Source organism: Lycium ferocissimum, chromosome 8 (assembly GCF_029784015.1).
Source record: "Lycium ferocissimum isolate CSIRO_LF1 chromosome 8, AGI_CSIRO_Lferr_CH_V1, whole genome shotgun sequence".
Taxonomy (NCBI): domain Eukaryota; kingdom Viridiplantae; phylum Streptophyta; class Magnoliopsida; order Solanales; family Solanaceae; genus Lycium; species Lycium ferocissimum.
The window spans coordinates 23,447,433-23,472,876 of record NC_081349.1 but is presented as its reverse complement, the minus strand read 5'-3'; the positions used below and the strand labels follow the sequence as shown (position 1 = coordinate 23,472,876).

Sequence of the window (25,444 nt, the reverse complement as noted above, 5' to 3'; positions counted from 1 at the left end):
GTGAGCGCCTTGGGGCGACGCATTACTTTTGCACTACGTATGTATGTTATTTGTATGTCGATTCTAGTTAATAGGTGTGCAGTGCCTTTTAGCCGGCACTAGTGTCTCACGGGTTGGGTCGTGACAATACAAATAATTTGTACGATTGCCTTTCTTCAGGGATGGTCTTTAATTTTTGCCTCTCAAATTACTGGTCTTTAATTTTTGCCCTTCGCCTAAAAAAATTCATAGGTTTCGGGTTCGAACTCCCGCTTAGTCCAAAATTTAAAAAAATTCGCAAGGCAGAGTTTGGATTCGCAAAACAGAATTTGCCTATGAAACTCTAACAGGTAGAGTTTTGGATTCAAAATCTACCTTAAGGACAATCCGCGCAAAACAATGATATATAGCCGGATCATTAACTTGGGCAAATTGAGTGAGTCATATTTTTATGGGCTAACTTCACCATCACTATTACAATGGTGGAATCAGAATTTTCACTAAAATGGTCAAAATATAAAAAAGTAAATTCATAAAGAAGCCAATGAGTGTCAATATATAATATGGGTGAAAATCATTTTCACCACCCAACTTTACTTTAAAAATCAAACGCCCCCCTCAACTATAAACAATAGACATATTCCCCCCTTTGTCCTATGCAATGTCTATTCTACCCTTAACATTTTCAATCCTCTATTTACGTAATTTTTTTTAACCTAGGTATTTATAGATTTTTACTTAAATTTATATTATAAGTAGAATAACCCTTTTATGAATTTATCACAAAATCTAATGTTACTTTTTATGATTATATTTTAATATTACATGCATTAAGTATATATGTGTATATATATATATATATACACAAACACACACATATATGTGTATACACACACACACACACACACTCATATTACCCGTTATTTTTACATATATATGCATATGTATATTTAAGTTTCAGTTCTCCCTTATCTCTATTGTCAATATATAAATGAGTTTTGGTTGCCATTAATGAAATATTTTAAATTATAATTTAAAATTTATTTATAATAAAAAATAAAATCTTTTAAGAATTTGTTATAGAATATAATTTTATTTTTGTTAATTATTTTGATTACCTGCATTGAAATATATTTATAAAATTATTATTACATGTTATTTTAACTTGTATAAATAGATATCAGAATTTTGATTATTATTAATTTAAAGAAAAAATCTTATTCTTCTCATTTATTTCATTACAGAACGTCATTAACTTATATACTCAACTAGTATTTTCTCACTTTTCTTTTTTCGTCTGGAAAATAATATTTTTTTTTATATAGAAAATTTGTTACATTGATTAAAGATATAACAATCATAATTTTAAAGAAGTAAAAGAAAAAAAAGTCAAGTTGACAATGTAAGGGCAAAATAGAAATTTTAAAAAGTCAATTAGGATAAAGGAGGAAGAATGACTATTGTTTATAATAGAGGAGGGAGTTTGATTTTTAAAGTAAAGTTAGGGGGTAAAAATTATACATATATATACATAAAAAGGAAAAACTTTTATCAAACTATACAGTATAATTTTCTGACGAAGGAATTTCAAGCTGCACTCCTTAAGTAATGTGGTCCTGCCACCGACTGTTAAATATTAAACCTTTGATTAAACAAGAAAGGAGATTTATTTGGAAAAAAATATCTCCTTTTTTAAAACGCCTCTCTTATTCGAGAATCGAGAACCAAAAAAAATAATAATAAAGCAATGTTATTTTTCAAAAAATATCCCAAATGTATGCAAATTTTATTTACTAGTAATTAATAATTGTCCCTTTTTGTCTCTATCTCGCTTAACGTTTTCGTATTTGTATCAAAAAAATCAAAAGTTGAAATTGCGTTCACTTTTATATTTTCTCAATCTCTGCTTTTGAATAAAGGAGACTCTTCCTTTGCTTTCCTTTTCCTCTCCACTACTTTATCTCTCCAATTCATAATTTGAATTTCCAAAACAAAAATTAAAAAAACGCTCCCAAAATCATTATCTCCAACCCATTTCTCTTCTCCAGATATTTTCAGGTGAAAATTCTTCCATTTATGTTATTATTAATGTACTTTCTGCAGTTTCTTCAGTTTTCGCTTTAGCAGCTATTAAGGTTTTTTTTTTTTTTTTTTTAAAACTGTTCATTTTTGTTGTTTAATTACTTCTTCACAGTTGTATGAGCTTGTGGAAACTTGAGTGTACCTAAGTGTTATTGTTAGGAAAATGAGGATTTAAAGTTTAAATTGAGTGTACGTAAGTATTATTAATGAACTTTTTGCAGTTTCTTCAGTTTTCGCTTTCACACTGATTAACTTTTTTTTTTTGTAAAACTTTATTCTGTTCATTTTTGTTGTTTAAGTTAGTTTTAATTACTTTTTTTCACAGTTGTGTGAACTTATGGAAATTTGAGTGTACGTAAGTGTTCAAATTTGCCTAGTGCGGGTTACCTCTGTGTGGTTTGCAAGCTATTGCATAGGAGTTGGGTTTACCTGTGCACACCCGAAGGGTTAATTAAAAAAAAAAAAAAAAAAAAAGAAGAAGGAATAATGTGAAAGTTCTGCAAGCTTGTGTGGAAATTTGAGTGTACGTAAGTGTTCAAATTTGCCTAGTGCGGGTTACCTCTGTGTGGTTTGCGAGTTATTGTATAGGAGTTGGGTTACCTCTGTGTGGTTTGCGAGTTATTGTATAGGAGTTGGGTTTACCTGTGCGCACCCGAAGGGTAAATTAAAAAAAAAAAAAAAAAAAAAAAAAGGAATAATGTGAAAGTTCTGCAAGCTTGTGGAAATTAGTGTACTTAAGCTTATTGTTAGGAAAATGAATATTCAAAGTTAAATTGAAGTAATAAGGGATGAAATTAGAGAGTAATCTGTGAAGACATTCTATTGCGTGATTCTTATGGATAGAAACACTTTTAATGCCTAACCAGAATTGATCGATTGATTGAATAATTAAACTGCGGAATTAAGGATAAACAAGAAATTGGGGATGAGAATTGAAGAAAAGGGGATGAGAAATAGAGGATAAAAGCAAGACTCAATGAATAACGAACCTATGAGCAAACCTAATTATATGAAACCTAGACCCTCTCAATTTGATTCAATTCAAAGAAGCTATACTATTTGAAATCAAGGGAAATTCAATTGAATCCACAAATGAACAACCCTTCATGAAATCAATGGAAATCGGTTCAAAACCAACAATGGAATCCACCATTAACTATTACTAATCTAAAGCTAATCCTAGCTAAACAATCTATCTCTCCTAAGGAGTATTCTCAATTCATCATAATCTAAGTAAATGAAATGTCTAAGTCTAGTATTTATACTCCTAGACTAAAGAAGACTAAGTTATTACAAAAATGTCATTAATGAGGCAAGGGCCTTGTTTGGCTAGTCTTCTTAGTGTAGTCTTCAATTCAAGGATTGACCTTCAATGGCCAAATAGGTCCCTCCTTGCATCGATGGACCTCTAATCAACCTTGCATGCATGGCCTTCTTGCGCAAAGTAGCCACTTGCGCAAATAGCCATCTTCCGGCCTTGAATCATCCAAGCTTGCAATTGTAGCCACTTTAAGAGGCAAGCCTTGGGCCTTGGACTCTTGACATCTTCTCCCATAGCTTGAAGGCCCTCCCATGACTCCATTTAAATGCTCCCAAAGCTTCATCCTCCATGAATCTGCTTCCAACACAAATCCTTGGAGAAGTTTGAGTAGTTGAGTCATTTGTGCCATTTAGGATCATATCAATATGAGACGAAACAGAAGAAAATGGATTGTAAGGAGTTATATAGCGGATCCAAACTAGCGCTGGATTGAGGCTTAGTAGCCGTCGTTGTTTTTATATTTGTATGTGTTTGTCATCAGATTTTAAAACACTATAGATGTTATCTGTTCTTTTAGTGGTTGTGTCGTACCCATATCATATCTTTTTCTTTCTCTGAAATTCCCATGTTGAATCTATGTCTAAGTGCGGTAGAGAATACTTTGAGTCACATTGACTATAAAGAGAACATGATTAATCTTATCATGTCTTCTGTATATATGCTACCAGAGACAATCTCTGTTTCTTGTTGCTTGTGTATCAATGTCATAAAGTTTTTGCTGACCGATATTCTGGTTGTGTTAGTTGGTAAAATGCCAGAGATTCAATTGGGTGCTCATACATTCAGAACTCAGGGAGTGGAAGTAGCAAGATTTCACATGCATGACTGGATTATTCTCTTCCTACTTGTGGTGATTGATATAGGTTTAAATGTGATAGAACCGTTTCACCGTTTTGTTGGATCTGACATGATGACAGATTTGAGATACCCTTTGAAAGGCAATACCATTCCTTTTTGGGCTGTTCCGGTAAGTGCAACCTTCATGGCAAATTGTGTTTGGGACAATACACAATCATAAGAGTAGTATGTATTTTTTTTGTACTTCTACAATGGGCACTTTATAATCCATATGTCTTTCCTTGTAATCAGATTATTGCTATAATCTTACCTTTACTGGTCGTCCTTGTCTTTTACTTCATTAGAAGGGATGTCTACGATGTGCATCAAGCTATGTTAGGTATTCTTTGTCCCTTATGTGACTATCAGTTTTTGGCTGGTGGCAAGTTATGTTGGCAAGTATATGTAACTGGATCAGATTGATTACTTCGTGTGTCTTTGTTCAGGATTGCTGTACTCTGTACTCATCACGGCAGTTCTTACTGATGCAATCAAAGATGCCGTTGGTCGACCTCGTCCAGACTTTTTTTGGCGGTGTTTCCCTGATGGAAAAGGGGTGTGTTTATTCATTGCTTGGAATATCCCTTCTGTATCAGTAACTGATATAACAACATTTGTAACTTCCAATTATAATTTTTTGTTTTAGGTGTTTGATAAAATCACAAGCAATGTCAACTGCACTGGCTTGAAAAGTGTTATCAAAGAAGGACATAAGAGTTTCCCAAGCGGACATAGTTCTTGTGAGTATAACTATTCCCCATCAATTGCATTGTTGGCATCAGAAAATTGTGATTATTTCCTTTCTGGTACTCGTCCCTTTAAACATAATGAGCACATACCCTTCACTTTCATTCTTTCTTCCGATGAAACTCTCAGTGATGTGAACTGTTTTCTTTTCCTTTTCATTGATACTTTTATCTTCTCCCATTCAGCATCGGATTTTCACTGCAACATTTTAGATTGCTTTTACTTGTAAGTAGTTCAATTGATGCTTAAACAATTATATATAAAGGACTGGAAGAATGAAAAATCTATGCTGTGTTGTCCGGTATAATTCAGTCAAGTACGTGCCGAATTTGTGTAACGATTAAAATGCCAAATAATAGAGTTTTGTATTTATCACTACCCTATCACTCTTTTTCCCATATTTTTAACCTATAATTTTTTAATAGTAAAGTTTTTACCTCAAGTAGTTCAGCCATATTAAATAGCAAGTTCACAGCTGACAGTGACTTAAGCTTGGATTATCTACTTAAGTAGACATCTAGCTTGCAACTCGGAATTCCTGCAAGTGAATAAGTGACTCTGGCTTATGCTTCACTCAGATATGACAATAGGAGATATTATGTTTCTCTATGTAGCTGTAAGGGTGTTTGGCTGTTTTATCAAAGATCTTGGCTTGCTTTGAGTAAAATTTGAGTTCTTAGAGAAAACTGAATCCTTGTTGGCATTTGTTGGTATCATGCGATAGGGTCTTTTGCTGGTCTTGGCTTCCTTGCTTGGTACCTGTCTGGAAAAATCAAGGCATTTGATCGAAGCGGCCATGTTGCTAAGCTCTGCCTTGTTTTCCTGCCCTTACTGGTTGCGGCATTAGTTGCAGTTTCCCGAGTTGATGATTACTGGCACCATTGGCAGGATGTATTTGCTGGAGGTCTCCTAGGTCTGTAGAATATAGATGAACACGTACTTTTTCTAGTTTTATTGTTTCTTATTGCCTTGGGTAGAGATACTTATTGTTTATTTTCTTTGTGCCATTTATGCAGGATTGACTGTTGCTTCAATTGTGTACTTACAATTCTTTCCCCCACCATATGATATAGATGGTACGTGGTCTCTTTCTTCATTTTCTCTTTTCACAGTAATCCTACGTCAGATCAGTAAAAACAAAGAATTAGACAGTGTACTAGTTATAATCCTTTACAGTACGGCATTATAGATTATTGTGAAGTAAATTGTAAATCAATTCGACCGGCACATGTCTATAATGAGTTTATATAGTTGGCTAAAAGATAATATGAAAGATGTGCAAATGAGTTCCTCACTTCCTCTTTAAATTCTCACTTCCTTGCAAAATCCCACAAAACATAATGGAAGTTGTCTGGAGGATTTCAGATAACTTCAGATTCTACTGTTGCAGAATTCTAAGCATGCTCTCTCCTATTAGAGTGCCTCTTCATCCTCAAAAGTATGGGTGCATGGGACTTTCCTTTTCGTCAACTATTCCAGAGTAGGTAGCTGTCCAGATTTGCATGTAATTAGAAGTTATGAGGTGTTTAACCATTTGCATAATTTAAACTACAATTTAAGATTTAGAAGTATATAGTGTTACCAAAGTCAGCAGTTGTTAAACATTTCTCTATTTATCTCCATAAGAGGACGTGGACTCATCGAAGGGTATCTAATAGTAGTTAGAAACTAGAAGAAATGATACTGTAAGGACACCAAACCAGCGGAAAGAGATGGGTGTAGTCACAACAGAGTTCACATTTACATTCTGCTATGTTATCCATCTGAATTTCCTAGATGTAACCTTAGGGTATTTTGTTGTCTTCAGCTCTTGAAATATAACATATATATCTTTAACAAAGCTCTTCAGATGCTTAATTTGATTTCTACTGATGCTGGATGCAATTATGATAGCAACACCAAACACTTCCCACGAGTGAAACTGAATGGAACTTTGACAAAGTTGCATAAAAGAAAATCAAGCAAGCATAAGGACCTTTGATCGGTTTGATCTTTTATCATTGAGTATTAAATTTAACCTTTGTTCTGGAAAAGGTGATTGTGAAATAATGCTAAGTTCTTTTGGGACATAAAGAAAGATGCTGACATGTATTTTCAGACAAGATGGGTGGCATGGAACTGTTATTTTTTTGTTTTTTTTATTTTTTTTATTTTTTTTTAACTCTTTAGGTGGGTGGGGAAGTGCTGGAAATGGGCAATGGCATGACACATGGGGGAGCACAATTCCTTCTTGTTGCGTTGAATACTAATTTCTGTTTTTGGTTTCCAAATGGTGTAAGTTTCGAGTCCTCGCCCAGCTGAGGACGGAGAAAGAAACAAAGGAAAAAGTTAAGGGGTGAATATTGCTTAGTCATTGCACATTTTCCGTTGTTGGGTTTAGGGTTTGGGGGGAGGGGAACAGCTAGAAATGTGCATTGGTGAACACATGGCAAAGCGCCTTTGAGAAAGGTCTTGTTTCCCGTTCTGTTGTTTTTCCCTAAAGTTTACTCCAACAACTAATAAAGAAAAGGCGGGGACCCTCAATGCTAAATTATCTTTGCTTTCCAAATGTTGTTAGATGCAGCCTTTGCCCAGCTGAAGGACAAAAGAATGTAAATGAATAAGTTAAAGGAGCCAGTATCACTTAGCCTATTGTTGCTGATTTTTCATAGTTGGTTTATGCAAACCCCGAAGGTTTCCAGGCTTTGTAGTCCTTCCATTCTTAAACTGGCAATTTCCCTTGCATTTTCTATATAATGCTCTCTTATTGCTGTTATCTTCCTGAGAGGAGATTCACATTTTACTGTTCCTAGAAAGTTCTAACTATATAGATCTGAAGACTCGAAAGAAGAAGTTGACATGACATGTATTTTTAGTTGATCGAACTCCTTATGGAAATTTTTACACTGCCTATTCCATGTCCAGGTAGGATGCCCCATGTGCATTTACAGAGGCTGGCAGAACAGCAAACTAGTACGCAATCTATGTCGAATAATCCAGGTCATCTTACTATAAGGCAACCCGAAGTTGACAGTATGTATGCTGAACCTCAACATGGCATTGCCATATCAGAACACAGTGCCCGTGAGACCAGACCAATCTTTGATGAAGACGTTGAAAATGGAAGATGGAGGCATTGATGTCACGTTTCACGCATTAACTGTATAGATCAGAATAGGTATGCTGCACTCTGTTAGTTTCGTAGGGTGAGTTGCTTCTCGTCGAATAGGTAGATTCTTTCAGGGGTTCCTTGTTTTCCACTGCTGCGAACTTCTTCTACCCTTGTAATTTTACATTTTGCTTCATAGATTTGACTTCAAGAACTCGACGTGCTAACCACTACCTAGTCCTCAAGTAATTTCCGTGATTTCTTTCGTTAATAGACAAGATAAATGTGATACATAGACATGACATTGAGATAAACTCTGGTGGCCTATGGTTATGAGCATTGGTTTAAGGGATAGGTCATTTTGTTGATTGTTCATGAGTTTACCTTTTACCGGAAGTATGGAATTCTCTGATGTATGCTAAAGTGTGTGTGTGCGTGCCACCGTCTATAGTTTCTTTGAAAAAGTCATTTCAATTTATGGTTGAAACTTATTAGAGCCTAAGCGGTAAAGTTGATTCCGTATGATTTATAGGTCCTATGTTCGACCCATAGAATCAGCCACTGATGCTTGCGTCGGGGTAGGTTGCTTATAACACAACCCCTGTTGCACATATAGTATAAGAGACGGCAAGCTTTGGCAGCAAGTGTTAGGGATTATATTGGACCTTTTCAATTGACTCAGCAGCGGACGGTCTTGAGGTCATCGAAATGTAATGTAAATCATTGTGATCCAGCTTATCTTTTTTACGTTTTTTTTTTTTTAATAAATTATAATCCCAGTGTTCGGGCAAGTTTGTTTATAATTTTTTTCTTCATTTGTGGGGAACTTACATAATTTAGCAACCAAAATGTCATTTCTAGGTTGGATTAGCAAGGACCAAAAAGCTTGTTCATGTGGACATTTGGCTAATGATTGACTCGTTCTTGGTTTAATAGGAGTATTCTTTCCGTTCTGGATCTAACTAATCTAGAATAACTTGTTTCGGAGTTCATTTCTCGAATAGTCATTTAACTTAACGAAATTACCTAAAAGAGACATTCTTTCTCACTCGAGATCATACATATATCTTTCAAAGTAAAATGGCCGGAAAACCTACTTAAAGTGACCTCAAATAGTTTTGAATATAAAACAATTTATCATTCATATCACATAACCTGATAAACTGTAGGGATAATAGTACTTTTGGTGCCTCAGTTATTGGGAAAGTTTGATTTTGGTTCTTGTGATATATAATCCATTACATTTAACCATTAATTAATTAAAATGTATGATTTCTCTTTACGTAGAAAATATGTTATGTTTGAGCTATTTTTAGAAGTATATTACCCTTAAATATGGCATAACAATATAATTTTAACATAACACATGGCTAAAAAAACAGTTGAAAGGTTAATAAATCTGAAAATTTATGAATATTCATAAGCAAAAAAATATTAAGTGCACATCTCAAGTAATTGAAGGTTAGCACATTTAGTCAAATATCAAAGGATTAAAATTAAAATGTACTAATCATTGAAAGACCAAAAGTGCTATCATCCGATATGCAGCAAAAATTTCAATGTAACAGTCGTTTACTACATGTTTGAAACAGTCAATATGTATAGGCTATTATCATCTACTTATGATCCTTTTAACTAGGATCCACCTTAATAGTGAGGTCACAGTGTTTATAGTGTTTAAACTATACATACATCATAAATATCGTGTCGTTTTGTTTAGCCTTTTGTTTATGTTTATACCTTACTCTTACATAATCAAATGAAGTTTTTCATTGTCATTATCCTATCAAATCTAACCATAATATGCCATTCTTATTCTATATAAAGTGTCCCTTCTCACTCCTAGAAAATCCACACAAATTCTTTACATTTCTAAGTTGTATATCTTATGGTTCTACTTAAATCACTCGTGTAGAAAGTTCTTTTTTCTTTTATCAGGAGATTTCACTCATCAAGTTCTTGTCTGATCTGTCGCTGCTAACAAAAAAACCTCATCAATGGCAATTCTTGGTTTTTCATATTTGGATAACGTAAAGAAATTTTGGAGGAGGCAAAAGTACCAAAGACTAGGAGATGCGAAAAGGGATAATAACAAGAGGAAGATAAGAATTATTAGGCTTGGAAACAAGAAAAGAATAGTTTTTTTGAAGATGAAACAAATTAAGCTCCATTGGAAGCTATTTTCACCATTGAAGCTATTGACAAGTTTTCACAATGCTTATGTTAATAAAATGATAAGTTTAGAAGGAAGCAAGAAAATTGGTATTTGTGGAGGAAAAAAAGTTACAAGTGGAAAGCCAATTACAATGGTGGATGTTTCAACCAATGATGTGGTTGATTGCAGGATGGTTTTAGAAATTTATAAAAGAAAGTGTCTTCTTGAAGCCTAGCACACCACTTAGTATCATATCTCGAAATTGTTTTGATTTTGGCAAAAATTAGGTATATTCAACCTCAAACTCCTTTCTGCAAGTTGATTTTTATTTGATCTCATGGTACTATTTCATCCAATTAAAATAACAATGAGTTTGAACCTTCATTCCCCTCCAAAATCAAACAGTTTTTAGATAATCTTTAACCAATCTGCTCATGCAAATTCTGCCTTAAGGCAGAAGGCAGAATTTAGGCCTTAAGGGCAACAATTTGCAGGATTGTCCTTCGTTGGGGTGGTCTTTAATTTTTGTCCCTCAAATTGGTGGTCTTTAACTTTTGCCCTTCAGGCAGAATTTCGCTGCAAATTCTGCCTTGGGCCTTTAAATTCCGCCTTGCGATTTTTTTTGTTGCTAAACTGGGGTTCGAACCCACAACCTCGGGGTATTAGACGAAGGGCAAAACTTAAAGACCACCAATTTGGAGGACAAAATTAAAAACCACCCCCAATGAAGGCCAATACGCGCAAGAAGAAAAAAAAAAAAAAAAAAAAAAAAAAAAAGCAAGTTCAAGACCACCAATTTGAGGGAGGAAAATTAAAGACCACGTCCAGCGAAGGGCAATCATGCAATTTGCCCAATATAGAATAACAGTACAATTTCAATATAACAAAAGGTGTAATGAAATGATTAATATATCTAAAAATTTGTGAATATTCATGACCAAATAGATTTGAAGTATACGGCTCAAGTAATAAGGTTAAATGAACTAACAAGAAAGCTTAATAATAATTAAGGGACCAAAACTGCTATTAACCCTTAAAAAAATAAATGAGCTCTCTAATAGCTTACACTTTTACATGAGACGGTCACACACTTCAACACAACCTCATGAAATACCATGGAATATATTGATCCTACATTTAAGTCAGAACTTTATTTATATATGTATAAGGTCCACTTGTTTTCACCTATACAACTTATGAGAAAATTCAGCAGTTCTCTAAACACAATCACTGGCTTACCCCCTGCCTCTCTTTGTAACCTTCAGGCAGGAAGTGGGCTGTCAAATACAATTTTTTTATGACTAGTCATAAACCAATTGATGGAATACTCAATAGCTTTCCAACAAGAAACGATACTTGTATGTTATGTTGCTCGGAGTCTTCAAAAAATATCAATGGGTGCGTGTCGGATCCTCCAAAAATAGTGCATTTTGGGAGGATCCAACACGAGTGCAGTAGCATTCTCTAAGAGTCAGAGCAACATAGCCTATATGAAGAGATACTGAGCTACTTTAGGCTTCAGGGCCACTAGCAAACAAGTTAATAAGCCCGCGAAACACTTGAGCTGAAAGTTGATGAGCTTGAAAGAGCTCGCCATCGACGTTCCATATGCTCTCCTTGCCGAAAGAAGTGAATGTGAATGCCGGAGTCTGCTTAGCATATTGCAGAAAATGTCATGAAAGAATAGCTTCATGGAAAGATTAGCAGGGAAAAAAGAGTTCTCGGGGGAATTCGTACCTTATGGTGCTCAACGAATTCAAAATCTAGCGGGTTGCCATCCTTCTTTGCTAGCTGCAGAAGGTGACTGCATAAAATAGACAAACATCGTGTGGACATCAGCAGGGCCAAGATAAGTGATGCCCATGCTAAAAATGCGGACACATTCAAGTCGAACCATTTTGGTCTCTTTCTCCATTTTCATGTCATTAAAAAAATCAATAACAATTGAGTGAACATACATCGATCTTGCATGTAAAGGTGTGTTTGATAAGAAGGAAAATGTTTTCTTGGAAAATAAGTGATTTTCTTACTTGTTTTTTGGTGTTTGGTAAGTAAGCAAATAAACTATTATCCCAAGAGCCCGGTGCACTAAGCTCCCGCTATGCGCGGGCTCCGGGGAAGGGCCGGACCACAAGGGTCTATTGTACGCAACCTTACCTTACATTTCTGCAAGAGGCTGTTTCCACGGCTCGAACCCGTGACCTCCTGGTCACATGGCAGCAACTTTACCAGTTACGCCAAGGCTCCCCTTCAAACTATTATCCCAAGAGCATTTATATTTAATCTAAGAAAACACTATAGGGTGGAGGATGGGTTCAGGAGTGGCAGGTGGAATGGTAAAGGGGTGGAGGGGTATGGGTTGGTATCGTTAGGGGGTGGGAAGGAGACAATGATCTTGAAAATGCCACTTACGGAACTTGTTTCCCTACTCATCCAGAGTCTTGGGAAGTCATTATCCTGATATTTAAGGAACTTGTTTTCCTAAAGAATATTTTCCAAAAAATTTTGACCAGCCCAACATGGAAAAATTGGAAAATATTTTCCAAATAATGTTTCTCCATACCAAACACACCCTTAGTCACAAGCTTAGTAGTTAAACCACTAGGTCTATTTAGTGAGAGAGAAAGAATGTGTGAGATTTTTACCACAAATAACATGCATGAGGACAGTCCTTAATTAATATAAGATGCAGAAAACCATCAGAAAGGTGTGCATCAGCCACCAGACCGTCGGGCGCTTTTTCATTTCTGCAAGAGATTACAGCAGCTCCAACACTAAGAAAATTCCCTTTTGACTTTAACCATCTTGAATCTTTTGAATAGGGCTGCAAGCTGGGACATTTTGCCGATGTGTGGCCTGCTTTCGTCTTGCAAATATTGCAGTTTGCACGACAAGCTACTCTTTCGGACTTTTTGAGTAGGGACCACAATCCCTTAGTCCAGCTGCCCGATGACTCTTTCTCAGGACCTGTGTTTTTCTTTTCTGATTCAACTTCCACATATGCAACTTCTGCTTCATACGATCTAAAGAAAACATAAAAGTCATAAAATATCCGACATCAGTAAGAAGTATATGAAATCGAGTGATCTAGGGAAGACATGGATCCAAGTTCAAGTTGGTCTTATAAGAGGCGGATCAAGGATTTTAAGTTTATGTTGTTCTGGACCTCAACCCTTTTTGTTTACTGGTTCTTGATATATTATTTATACAGATTAATTGAAATTTTAACACAAATACAAGGTCTGGACTAAAGTTACTGGTGTTTGCTGAACCTGTAACTTCTACGGTGGATCCGCCACTTCTTATAATACAGTCGATTTCCATCATCCACCCGGGAGGTCGGACAAGCCCTGGGGAGGAGCAGCAGAGGGAAAAATGGAGTGTCACGAGCAGTGACTATTTTGGACCCATTTTCCATCAGACCCATCAAGGTCCAGCAATCACCATCCAATCAGCTCAACCACAATAGGTCAAGCACATGTTTTCGGATAAACACAATCAGAGGTGGATCTAGGATTTAAACTCTGTGGGTTCAGTCTTTAAGGTTCTTAGCATTAAATTATTGTATTCTTAAAGTTGTGGGTTCATATCCAATATTTATTGTAATTTTAAAAGACTCTGCGCATAAATTTATGCTCCACGTTAAAAGTACCAGGTTCAGATGAACCCGATACTACTATGCTGCATATGCCCCTGATACATCTACTCTAGCCTCCCAACATTACCCATTGAAAACCTCATTAATGACAGCAATACCTGTGAGCTAAGAAGTGGGGATGCTCATTAAGGTAGTGGGGATTGGGAAAACTGATAAATAGGGCAAACTCTGCCATATTTGCACCAAAAAATTGGTCGGCAAACCATATACCTGTGACGAAGAAACACCTTTGTTCCTGCATAATCATATCGCTTAGGGCCCATCCACCTGTACTTCTCGCTCTCAGTAATTACATCTCCATAAAACCCATACCTGATAAGTGAGCGAATGATTATGAAGCAGAAGAGAAATTAAATCTTAAAATAAAAAAATACCATAGATTATCTTTTTTTATAACTTTGAAATGCCCAAGGGCCAGTAATGCAAGGTTCAAAACTCAGTGGACCCTTCTACCCCTCTCCACTTAAAAATCAGGTTTTTGTGTGCAGCGGGGTTTAAATCCATGACGTAAAACCATAGATTATTATAGGCATAGCGAACAAAAGAAGCAAAGGATTCAGTAGAATAAAGCCAGCAAATTTGATAATGTATTGCTCACTTCTCAACTAAATGCCACATATTTATCAACAAGTTAAAAAAAGGTCAAGTTATACGTTTGGCTGGTCGGCCAAAAATTAATCACATTCACTAGCCAAATATACAAAAAATATACACTATTATGTATCAAAAATGTATATTATTCATTAATATACAAAAAATATACATGTGCTGGCTATTATCTTGGTCAGAGGCTATTTATGTCAACAACAACATACCCAGTGTGGTCCCACAAGTGCGGTTTGGGGAGGGTGGGGTGTACGCAGACCTACCCCTACCTTTGTGGGGAGGCAATTTATGTCAATTTCTCTTAAACAAAGAAAGTAGGCTGCTACACCTGGATATTGGTGGATTCAAAATAAAGCAGAAAGAAAGGTAGAAAGTGCACCACATACTAACAGTGAGTATCAGCTAAAGCAATTAGAGAGCTGCTGGTTTGAAAAAGCATATTGAGTTTACCAATGATAGATGAAAATTACCCAGCAAAAGAAGCTGCATAACGTACACAGGGTTCGTCCTTAGATGTAGAAGTCTTTTTCCATCTTACAACTTGAGCAATATCAAGGCACACCGCTTTACCAAGGATGATTTGCAATGCAGAAGTCATAGCATCCCTAGCCCCTGTAGTACTGCAAAAATGAAAGTTAACTAGGTTTTCAAAAAATTGCAGGTAGCAACATATCCGAAATTGCTAAATGCTAAGGATAACATAGGACTTTAAAAACGAAACCCACATGCATACTAAGTTATACTCTCTCCATCCCAATTTATGTGACAATCTTTCCTTTTAAGTCAGTCCCAAATGAATGACACCTTTCTATATTTAGTAAAAATTTAACTATAAACTTCCCGTTCTACCGTTAATGAATGATTTACTGCCACACAAATACTTACGGCTTATTTTAGACCACAAGTTCAAAAGTCTTCCTTTCATTCTTAAACTCCGTGTCAGTCAAACACCATCACATAAATTGGGAGGGATGGGGGAGTAGTAAATATCAACGAGGACAACAACATTCATAGCAGGTAAAATATACCAGTCAAGAAAGTTAAGACAATCCTGCCTCAATTCATATTAGAATCTTCACAGATGATTTTATGATGATTAAATGTAAAACAATTTTCAGTGGTTTTCTTACCATACAATTTGGTTCTACTAGCAAAAGGTATCTTAAGTTCTGCGGCCTGTGTATCTGGAAGGTGACAGATGCTTAAGTTAATTTTGTAGTGTAATTAAGAAAACTCAACGTGGATAATATTTGTCCTTAGCTCACACTTTTGACCGTTACACAAGGACAACCACTCGTCATGCTGCTTGTACCTTAATAATTCTGAACGTCCAACACTCAGAGAGTAGATACCAAAGACACCATTCATAAAAATGAAGCCTCTAACGACAAAATTACTATTCAACTATACTGACAAGTATTAATATAGGACCTTACCATATTACAATGGCATCTGTTGATCCTGCTGGAATAAGTCCAAATCTGAATTTTTCATTTGGGAAAGAAAACTCGAGATCGTCCGCTGCTGAGATGGCAAAAGGGTAAATCAATGATGTTGTATCATTTAAAAGAAGTTCCTCGCAAGAGGAAAGAACTAGTGCACTTAGGTTGGTTTCAAAGGGAGGAAGAAGAGGAAAAACAAATGATTATGTGTTCAAATACAACGTTGTCAATCTTATCTGTCTCCCTCCCTTCCTATCATTCTGATTATGTCCATCCAAACAAAATTTTAGATATTATTGAATTGTGTATTACCTCATCAAAATACTTAAACTATCGGGTTAATAGCATTTTTGGTCCCTTAGTTATCGATCAATTCTGGTTTTAGTCCTTATGATATCTGACTAAGCACATTTAACATTCCACTACTTGACATGTGCAATACCATTTGCTTGTGAATAATCACTAAATTCTTGAACTATTAAATGTTTTACCAATTAATTACCCATGTGGTATGTTAAACTTGTATTGCCACTCCATATTTCCATGTGGTATGTTAAACTTGTATTGCCACTCCATATTTGAGGGAGGTGTATTTCTAAAATAATCAAAATATAACATATTTCCTACATAAAGGGACTAAAAGCACACATTTAATAAATTGAAGGTTAAATGTGCTAAGTCATATATCACAAGGACCAACACATAATTTGCCCATAATTGAGGGACCAAAAATGCTATTATCCCTAAACAATCGGATAGGGACGCTTTTATTTAGTAATATAGGTTTACAACACTCCCCCTCACTTGCAAGCCAGATTCTTTTTCTTGGGTCCAGCAACTGAATCTTTTTTTTTTTTTTTTTTTTTTTTAATGACATGGGAACCCACAGCCGCTATCCTTTGGGTGCGCACAGACCCAGCTCCTGTGCAATAGCTCGCAAATCACACAGGAGAGGTAACCCGCACTAGGTAAGCCCCGTGCAACGAGCTCGACCCAGAAGGCAAATCCCCTGTTGTCGTAGGCAGGGGGTTTCGAACATGATACCTCCATTGTGAAAGCCCCATGCTCAACCAACTTAGCCACCCTTGCAGGTAGCACATGAAAATATTTTGTTGTGTGTAGCAATGAGACTGGAACCTAGAACCTCTACCAAAGCTAATATCATTTTGAATTTGCGAACCGTCTCATCTAGGGCACTTTTACTGATTTACTTTAGGATTGCAACACATAAAATACAAATTCTTAAGATGATTAATCATGATTATAAAATTAACTAACCTGTTTGGCAGGAATCTTCTCCAGTTCCTGTAATTCCGGATACACTGATCATAAGCACACTTCACAAATATTGATTATGCAAAGGAAAACAAGTTCAGGAGAGAATTTACGTGTTTACATACTGAGGTTTGCTGATTGCTTCAGAAGAGGAGATTCATCTTCACCGCTATCAGATGGGTCCCTGATATCCACATTGGTATCAAGAACAGGCTCGTTGTCATTATTCTCAACAGGATGGTTAAGTTCAGTAGGGCTCGGTGGATATGAAGATTTGTGCCTTGACAAGAGAAGACCGTTCAGTATTTCATTGAAAAATCCATCACCGCCCTGAAATGATGTCAGATAGTAAGACCTAAGAAGCCCAAACAACTTGGTGGTGAAGTGTAAAAAAATGCAAAAACTAACAAAAGTCGTGAAATCCATTGCAACTCCACTACATTGGTAAAATGAAGAACAAATGCATCAATATGAAGTGGGTTGAGAACCATGAGGTCTCGGGTTCAAATCCCAGCAGAGACAAAAAACACTAGGTGATTTCTTTCCATCTGTCCTAGCCTTGGTGGACAGAGTTAACTAGTATCTGTTGCTAGTGGGAGGTGGCACGTATCCCGTGGAATTAGTCTAGGTACGCGCAAGCTGGCCTGGACACCACGGTCCATGGTTATTAAAAAAAATATGAACTGACTAATAAAAGGGGGCAGCGCGGTGCACGAATCATCCCAATTCACACTGGGTTAGGGAACGGGCCGCACTCCAAGGGGGTGTAATGTAGGCAACCTACAATGGCTGATTACACGGCTCGAATTGGTGATGGTCACACACGGGAATAACTTTACCGTTAGTTCAAGAATGTCATGGAGTCTAAAATGGGGAAAAAGTACAATTGCATTTTCATGGAGTCTACTGAACATGAATTTTGAAACAGAACAGGAACCTTGCAATGCATCTGTTTATTGGATAGATAAAGGGCATTATACCCTAGAACCTTGTAATACATCAATTCAGCTAGCTATCAGTCAAATTTAAGGTTATAGATAACTGTACCAGGAAACTTGTATGCATCTATAGAAATTCTTATGATTTGTTCCATCTGTTTGCTAATTACTTACAGAGTCATTCTAGCCATTGTCAACTAAGTTGACAATGTGTCCAGTTATTTTTTCAAGAAAAAGGTTCTTTCATTTATTGATCATTTGGCAACTATCCTATGGATCACAATTTCTGTTCTTGTTTCCTATAAGCGCAAGCAAACTTTTCATGAAGGAACAAAATATCAACCTACTAACAAGGAGAAAACATGTTCAATTCTCTTAAACTTGTCAAATGTATATGGAAAAAAGATTTGACTCATTAAACAATTACTCTATTATTAGATTGATTTTCACTTTCCTCTATGCATCTCATACAGCAAATTTGAGCCAAAAGCTCCAAATCCTCAAGAACTTATGAATGATATTTATACACCCCAAACGAGTGCTCAAGTTTGATACCAAAAAAAGGAGAAAATAACAAAAATGGTCCCTTATCTTTGGTAGTAGGTTCAAATTAGTCCCTTATCTTTGGTAGTAGGTTCAAATTAGTCCCTTAAGTATTACATGAGCAGTTTTAGTCCTTTAACTTTGCCAAAAGTGTATTTCCATTAAATGTCCGGGTTAAAGTTTAATAACTAGAGTTTGGTAAATATCTGACAGGGACTAAAAGAGCTCACTTTTGGTAAACTTAAAGGACTAAAACTTCTCAAGTGATACTTAAGGGACTATTTTGGACCTACTACCGAAGATAAGGGACCATTTTTGTCATTTTCTCCCAAATAATGGAACTCCCAAAAAAAGATGAATATAAAGAAAAGCGTAGCTATCACTAACTACTTAGTACTTACAACTGCTACCACGCCATCATATGAACGGAGCTCTCTATTTGTAATGGAAGACATTATATCAAAAGCTTGTCCTGCCCTTTCTGTCACAGTAACCTGATGAAAAGAATACAGCAAACTTAAAAAGAGTACAAACTGGAATATAAACAATGAAAGTATCCACTTTTAAAGCTGAATTATCCAAGTTCAATTTACAGATAGGGGACAGAACAGTTAGGAAATTAAATCCTGTTACCATAAGATTGAAGAGTAACCCCCATGAAACTGTTTGTGTTTCTATGTAGACATTTCATCTGATTAAGGGTGTCAAATGGGCGGGTTGAGCTAGATTTGGGCGGGTCAAAATGGGCTGAGTTAATAAACGACCCGCCCCAAAAGTTACTTGGGCTGAAACGGGCTGGGCTAAAATGGGCTAAAAAGTGGGTCATAACCCAACCCGCCTAATCCTTACTAAATTTTAATTTCTTTGTTTGTTTTTTAATAATTTTTTAAGTACCTAATAAAATGATTATTCTTTTTCTTTATTGTGGATATATATAATATATCAAATAAATAAAAAATTGAAAATATTTTGACAAGGTTTCTATGAATCAATTAGGGCTACGTATCAGCCCAATATTTAGATGGGCTGAAATGGGTTGGGGTAAAATGCGCTGAGTTAATAAACGGGCAGGTCATTTACCCGCCTAGACTTGAGGGGGTTGGGTGGGTCATGTTTTCACGGGCTAATTTTGCCAGCCCTACATCTGATCAATAGCCACTACTCATGAAACAATCTGGTTACTCCAAGCTCATATAAAACTCAAGAAGCAAGATAAAGTTGGATAGAATTCATAGTTTTCCTTTAGGAAACCACAAAGCGCTTTGAGAAAAAATTCCTGACATGTTGACAATTTACTGACATAACACAGCCATATAATATATCCAAGTCCAAGAATAATCGTCCTCAAACTAACACAATGAAAAAAACAATTTCTTTTCTTTTTTGATGACCGAGAAATCCATCTAGAGCCAACTCTTAGGACCAACTGCAGCCTTTAAAACTCAGAGATAATCAGTCTATCCCTCTACCCTTCTTCACTTGAATATCGGGCTTAGTTTGCATGGCATAGGGCTCAAAACTTGTGGCCTAAGTCACAAGTCCCCCAACCTTTGCCACTAAAACTAAGCCAGGGGACAAATAAAACAACGAATTTTAATTGATCTGATTGACTATTTTGCAGATAAACAGAAGAAAACTTGAATAAGTTTCACGTTTTCAGAACATAGATATATTACAAGAAAAGTTTACCTTCGTTTTCACTTTCGCTTGAGAAAATGTCGGAGCCACCGTGTCCCAAACTTTACATCCGAGTCCTTTCCCACTCTTTGGGTTAATAAAAACCTACTAATCACAAAGGAAAAAGTCAGAAGAAACGTAAACTTCAATCTGAAGTTAATTTCTGTCACCATTTAGAGAGTACTTGCACTACTACAGCCCAATTTATGTGAAGGTGTTTGACTGGGCACAGAGTTTAAGAAATAAAGGAAGACTTTTGAAACTTGTGGTCCAAAATAAGCTATAGATATTTGTGTGGCTATAAATCATCTCATAAAGCGTAAAATGATATTTTAATCAAATTGTTATTAAATATAGAAAGTTGTCACTTTTTATGGGACTGACTAAAAAGGAAAGAGTGTCACACAAATTGGGACAGAGAGAGTCATTGGTAAGTGAAAACTTATTAAACGTACCAGAAGGCTCTTTGGTCGTTCAGCATCCATGTCTAGAAGATCATTAATCCGATTAACCCACATCTGACATGTTTGTGAATCCTTATGTCCAAAAGTGTAAAAAGATGGCACCAAAACAGAAGGTTGCGTCTTTGATTTCTGGACTCCGCGTATTGTAAATCGGTACATCTGTATCCACATAGACATATTGCTACCTCTTGATCAAAGGAAACATAATTATAGCCTGTTTGGCCAAGCTTCTAAAATCAACTTATTTTGAAAAGTGTTTTTTCAAAAATGCTTTTCAAAAAAGTACTGCAAGTTCGTCCCTTCTGAATCAGATAGATTCATATCTGAAAGAGGTTGACAATAAGAAGTACCCCTTTTTCATTCATAGAGAGTTCCAATCGTCAAAATCAATCAAAAGGCCATCATGGACCAAGGTCCAAATGGATCAATCTTGTTGGGAGGTACTGCTCAAGGAAAGGAAAAGGTTTAATTGAATTAACCGATCGACGTGCTAGCGGACATTTATTTTAAAGTCGATAATTTTTGTGGTGAGAAGCAGTTTGTGTTTGGCCAAGCTTTTTAAAAGTGCTTCTAAGTGTATTTTTTCAGTAGTGCTTTTCAAAAAAAATACTTTTGGGGAGAAGCTACTTTTTTCAGCTTCTCAAAACCAACTTCTGTTTCAACTCAAAAGCACGTTTTCTTATCCTAAAAGCTTGGCCAAACACCTCAACTGTAATTAAAAAAAAAAAACACTTTTGGCCTTGCAGAAGCTTGGCTAAACAGGCTATTAGAGCCTTAACCGTCGTTAAATAATTATAACCTCAAACGATTGGCCCAAGAAGGCAGCTTCGTGTACCAACCCCCAATCACTGAACTCTGCAGAGTATATATCACTAAAACACAATATGGTTTCACCCTTAGAAACAAGTTCTTTGCCGAAACAAGATGACGGATCCTGCCCCTGCCATACATTGAACAGTCAAAACCATTTCCTTAGGGTCAGCAAAACATCTTTATTACCAACATATCAAAGGAAGTAAAGATTAAGGAAAGTGAACAAAAACACGTTGTTATTCTAGGATTGAAAATCATAAAGCATAAACAGGGAGTCATATTAGTTTCATCTGAAACATTAAAAGGCACCTTTTCCTGTAACTTCCTAGAAAATTCACGGGTCATTGACAGTGTGAACTACAGAGATTTAGACATTGGCAGCCTCAATTTACCAGAGACTACATAGCATGAAAACATTCTACCAACAATCTTTATATATGTACATATATTTGGAGGATCAATTGAAGTTTTAGTATTTTAGTCGAACAAATTATTTGGACCTTCGGTGGAGAAGAAGTTGGTATACTAGTTATCTAATTCAACAAATTGTGTAAAACAAGTCAACAAAACCACTTGAACTAAAGAGATATTTCTACTAGTATCTTTTGTCTTTGCTTACTCATCCAAAAAAGAAGGAAAAAAGGAGAGAACTTCTGGCAGCAAACTTCACTTTTTTTAAAATGTCATATTTATCTTTGTTCACTGGCTTATTTTTTAGATCTCTAATATAGCTTGATTGTTTAGTTCTTTCTTTCTTTAACGTCATTTATCTTATTATATGTTGCTATTACTGCCTATTATTATTGTTGTCTTGGCACCTTCTCTTGACCTGAGGGCTGAGGATCTATCGGAAACAGCCTCCCTACCTCCCAAGGTAAGCCGTAGGGGTAAGGTCTGCGTACACTCTACCCTCCCCAGACCCCACCTTGTGGGATTATACTGGGTATGTTGTTGTGGTATTTATATGCACTAATTTTTTAGCACCTTATTCAAATACCACCATTTTCCTTGAAGAATGCTGAAGTTTTCATGCCAGCTCACACCTACTTGCTATAATTTTCAATGTTCAATCATAAAATAGGACTCTCCCTCGTCGATTATCTAAAACATGTCGTCCAGTCACAGGTTAGCAAAATCCAGCCAGAACAAGATGCATGCGCGGCATGGCACCTTTAAACAACAATGTTGTTCAATTTAATCAGTGACAAACATAGCAAACCTCACTTCAAGTGAGTTTGCTAATTGCTAAATACACACCCAAAAAGAAACCAAAAAAAAAAAAAATCTTTGAGCTGCCAAAGCTCCAACCTCCAAACTCTTTCATGTCAACCAAACAATAAAAGCTAACAAATCCAACAGATTATTTAGAACTACAAAAACCAGAGGAACTGATCATAGAAAAACATGATTTACTATAAAGAGCAAAAAATACAACATATGAAACATGGGTATTATATCATAAGCTTAACAAGCTGAAAATCAAAATAATGGCAAATTTACAGCAAAATAAAACACAGACAAACAACAGAAAGAAAGAAAGCAAAAAAAAGCATGAGAAACAAAACCCAAGATTAAAAAAGAACTTACATTAAGTACAGATTCAACAGATTTCCAAGACAATCTATCAGAAGATTGAGTAAGAATAACTTCTCCATCACCATCCAAGAACATATTTGAGCTAAAAATTGAGTCTTGAGAATTAAATGGTATATTTTCTGGAGAATTATTTTCAAGAAAACCATTTTCATTTGGGGTTCTCTCCATAGCTATTGAATATTCTTGAAATATCTGACACAAATCTACCCAATTTTCTTTATTTTTATTTTTTTTTAAAAGGAACAATTGTCAATAAAGAATGTGACCTCTAACAGAAATACCCATATCGTCAAAACACAAAATTAAAGTATTTCAATTTGGTCATCAAAATTTTCCAGAAGCTGAAAACAGTTTTTTTTTGTTTGTTTTGTTTTCTTCTTTTTGGGGTTCTTTATTTTAATTTTTTTTTCTCTCTATTTTTGTTTTTTTAGTTTTTTGTTTTTTGTACAACTGAGAATTTCAGCGTTTTATTATTATAAATCTCAAAAGTCTAGTAAGACAGCAAATTACAACTTTCCGCCATGGCCCGCGATGCATGGTGAGGCTGATGATATTTTTTCTCCCCTTTTCCATATGGGTAATTGAAGAATTCTTTTTGTTGAATGAATTGTTTAAAACTTAAACTTGATTAATCCTAAATAGAGGTGTTATATGGACGGATTGGGCAAAATTTAGACGGATTAAATATGATTGAGCTAATAAATAGGTGGGTCAATAAACTGTCCAAATTTAGTCAGGTTGGATGGTCATATTTTTTATTGAAAAATTATTTGGTGTAAGTTCTTCTAAGAGGTGATTATTGATAATAACTACCTTTTGTAACAGTTACATTTCGTAGATACATGATACATCCGGCGGCCGTGGCTGGAGTGGTTATTGGGTGTGGGCTCTGCCCTTGCCTGCGTAGGTTTGCGCCGAGCCGATCATATTATTTTTCTTACATATTTTTCACAGCTTCTTCTCTTTATATGTAAGTTGCCCTATTTTTATAGGCTAATTCGTCACTCCTAATCCTAATGGACAATTGGAGATCAAAACAGTCTGACTACTAAATTGACTGGCTTAATCAAATTTGGACGAACAATATGCCAAAAGATAGGTCATGATCCAACTTGTAAAACTTATTCGGGTCAAAATTTCCGACCTACAACTTATCCGTTTGACTTCTATACGGTGTTTGAAGGTAAAAAAACTTATTCGCACCAGCTATTGTGTAAACATCCGATACGGAAAGTTTTATCGTGTTTTAAGTACGTGTTTAGGTTGTTATGATTGTTTGTGGCTTGTCGGTGTGATTGTACTTGAGTTTCGAGGGAGCTAGGGCATATTTGGACAATCCATTATTTGTTACTTATTTCATATAGATCTAAGGTTTTCATTTTTAGCAAACTTAGAAGATCAACACTATTCAGGAATATATTTAAGGGACAATAACCTACCCAAAGAAAATGAACATTTTTTGACATTTTTCCTCTTTAAATTATAGTGCATATGGTTATGATTTGCATGTGGGTAGGGCGTTATACTTATATCATTAGTTTCTGTATTACAAAAGTCTCATTACGATCTTTAAGAATGATGTACGAAACTTATTGATACAATCACCGCCTTTTCCTTCTCTTCCTATGTAATTTTACATATTCGATTTAAAGTACAAGCGAACCAAGTGACTGATCGTGATTCATAAAGGACTCATCGATAAGACGATCGACCGCATTTACTCGGTGATAGCTAAGAGTCCACTTGTTATGTGGTTGCTTCTAGCTTATTTCAGTTTATGACTTTGAGCAACTACCCATTAATATTGTAGTTAGACGTACGAGATATTTTATGGCTATAGTATTGGTGTTGATATTTATGTTTTGATACGTTGTTTATATTTTTTAATGATACGATATGAAGAAGCTCGCCTGTTACTTCGTTTAGTAGGGTAAATTCTTGTTAAATGTAGATTATAACTTTCAAAACTTAAATCGTGATAATATAAGTTGAATATTAAGTTAAATGGTTGATCAAAATTTATCGGTTAATTCAAAAGTCAAAGCCTCCTTTCCACTAGTTTGTTTCTTTTAAGAATTTGTTAATTATCAAATTCATACTAAAACACAAATTTTTCTTTCCTTTTTTTTTTTTTTTTTTTTTTTTTGCGAGACTACATGAAATTATTGAAATAGATTTTCTTTTAATTTTGCAAAGTATTCTATATTTTAATTTATGATATTC

General features: G+C 35.5%; 2 protein-coding genes and 1 long non-coding RNA gene across 6 annotated transcripts; 1 reads left to right on the top strand and 2 right to left on the bottom strand.

Annotated features, from left to right (window-relative positions):
• Positions 1-1,820: 1,820 nt before the first annotated feature.
• LOC132067615 (lipid phosphate phosphatase 2-like) lies at positions 1,821-8,812 on the top strand. 2 transcript variants are annotated; one of them, XM_059460897.1, is made up of 9 exons: positions 1,821-2,037; positions 4,126-4,349; positions 4,472-4,559; positions 4,666-4,775; positions 4,866-4,959; positions 5,691-5,879; positions 5,983-6,042; positions 7,871-8,123; positions 8,587-8,812. In XM_059460897.1, exons 2-8 carry the CDS (start codon positions 4,134-4,136, stop codon positions 8,083-8,085), a joined length of 972 nt encoding a protein of 323 aa, XP_059316880.1. In that variant the 5' UTR covers positions 1,821-2,037; positions 4,126-4,133; the 3' UTR covers positions 8,086-8,123; positions 8,587-8,812. The 2 variants fall into 2 exon arrangements, with proteins under 2 accessions (XP_059316880.1, XP_059316879.1); XM_059460896.1 differs by lacking the exon at positions 8,587-8,812 and having other exon boundaries at positions 1,825-2,037; positions 7,871-8,408.
• A 2,508-nt stretch (positions 8,813-11,320) lies between these two features.
• LOC132067613 (ceramide kinase) lies at positions 11,321-23,627 on the bottom strand. 3 transcript variants are annotated; one of them, XM_059460892.1, is made up of 13 exons: positions 23,213-23,626; positions 21,612-21,752; positions 20,804-20,971; positions 20,361-20,453; positions 19,073-19,165; positions 17,316-17,520; positions 17,194-17,220; positions 15,910-15,997; positions 14,944-15,093; positions 14,078-14,179; positions 12,855-13,232; positions 11,947-12,013; positions 11,321-11,858 (listed from the first exon to the last, which is right to left on the bottom strand). In XM_059460892.1, exons 1-13 carry the CDS (start codon positions 23,387-23,389, stop codon positions 11,721-11,723), a joined length of 1,827 nt encoding a protein of 608 aa, XP_059316875.1. In that variant the 5' UTR covers positions 23,390-23,626; the 3' UTR covers positions 11,321-11,720. The 3 variants fall into 3 exon arrangements, with proteins under 3 accessions (XP_059316875.1, XP_059316876.1, XP_059316877.1); XM_059460893.1 differs by having other exon boundaries at positions 15,910-15,994; positions 23,213-23,625; XM_059460894.1 differs by lacking the exon at positions 19,073-19,165 and having other exon boundaries at positions 23,213-23,627.
• LOC132067614 (uncharacterized) lies at positions 22,066-22,904 on the bottom strand. The gene is made up of 2 exons (XR_009417191.1): positions 22,492-22,904; positions 22,066-22,448 (listed from the first exon to the last, which is right to left on the bottom strand). It is a non-coding gene; the product is annotated as an uncharacterized LOC132067614 (long non-coding RNA).
• Positions 23,628-25,444: the final 1,817 nt, after the last annotated feature.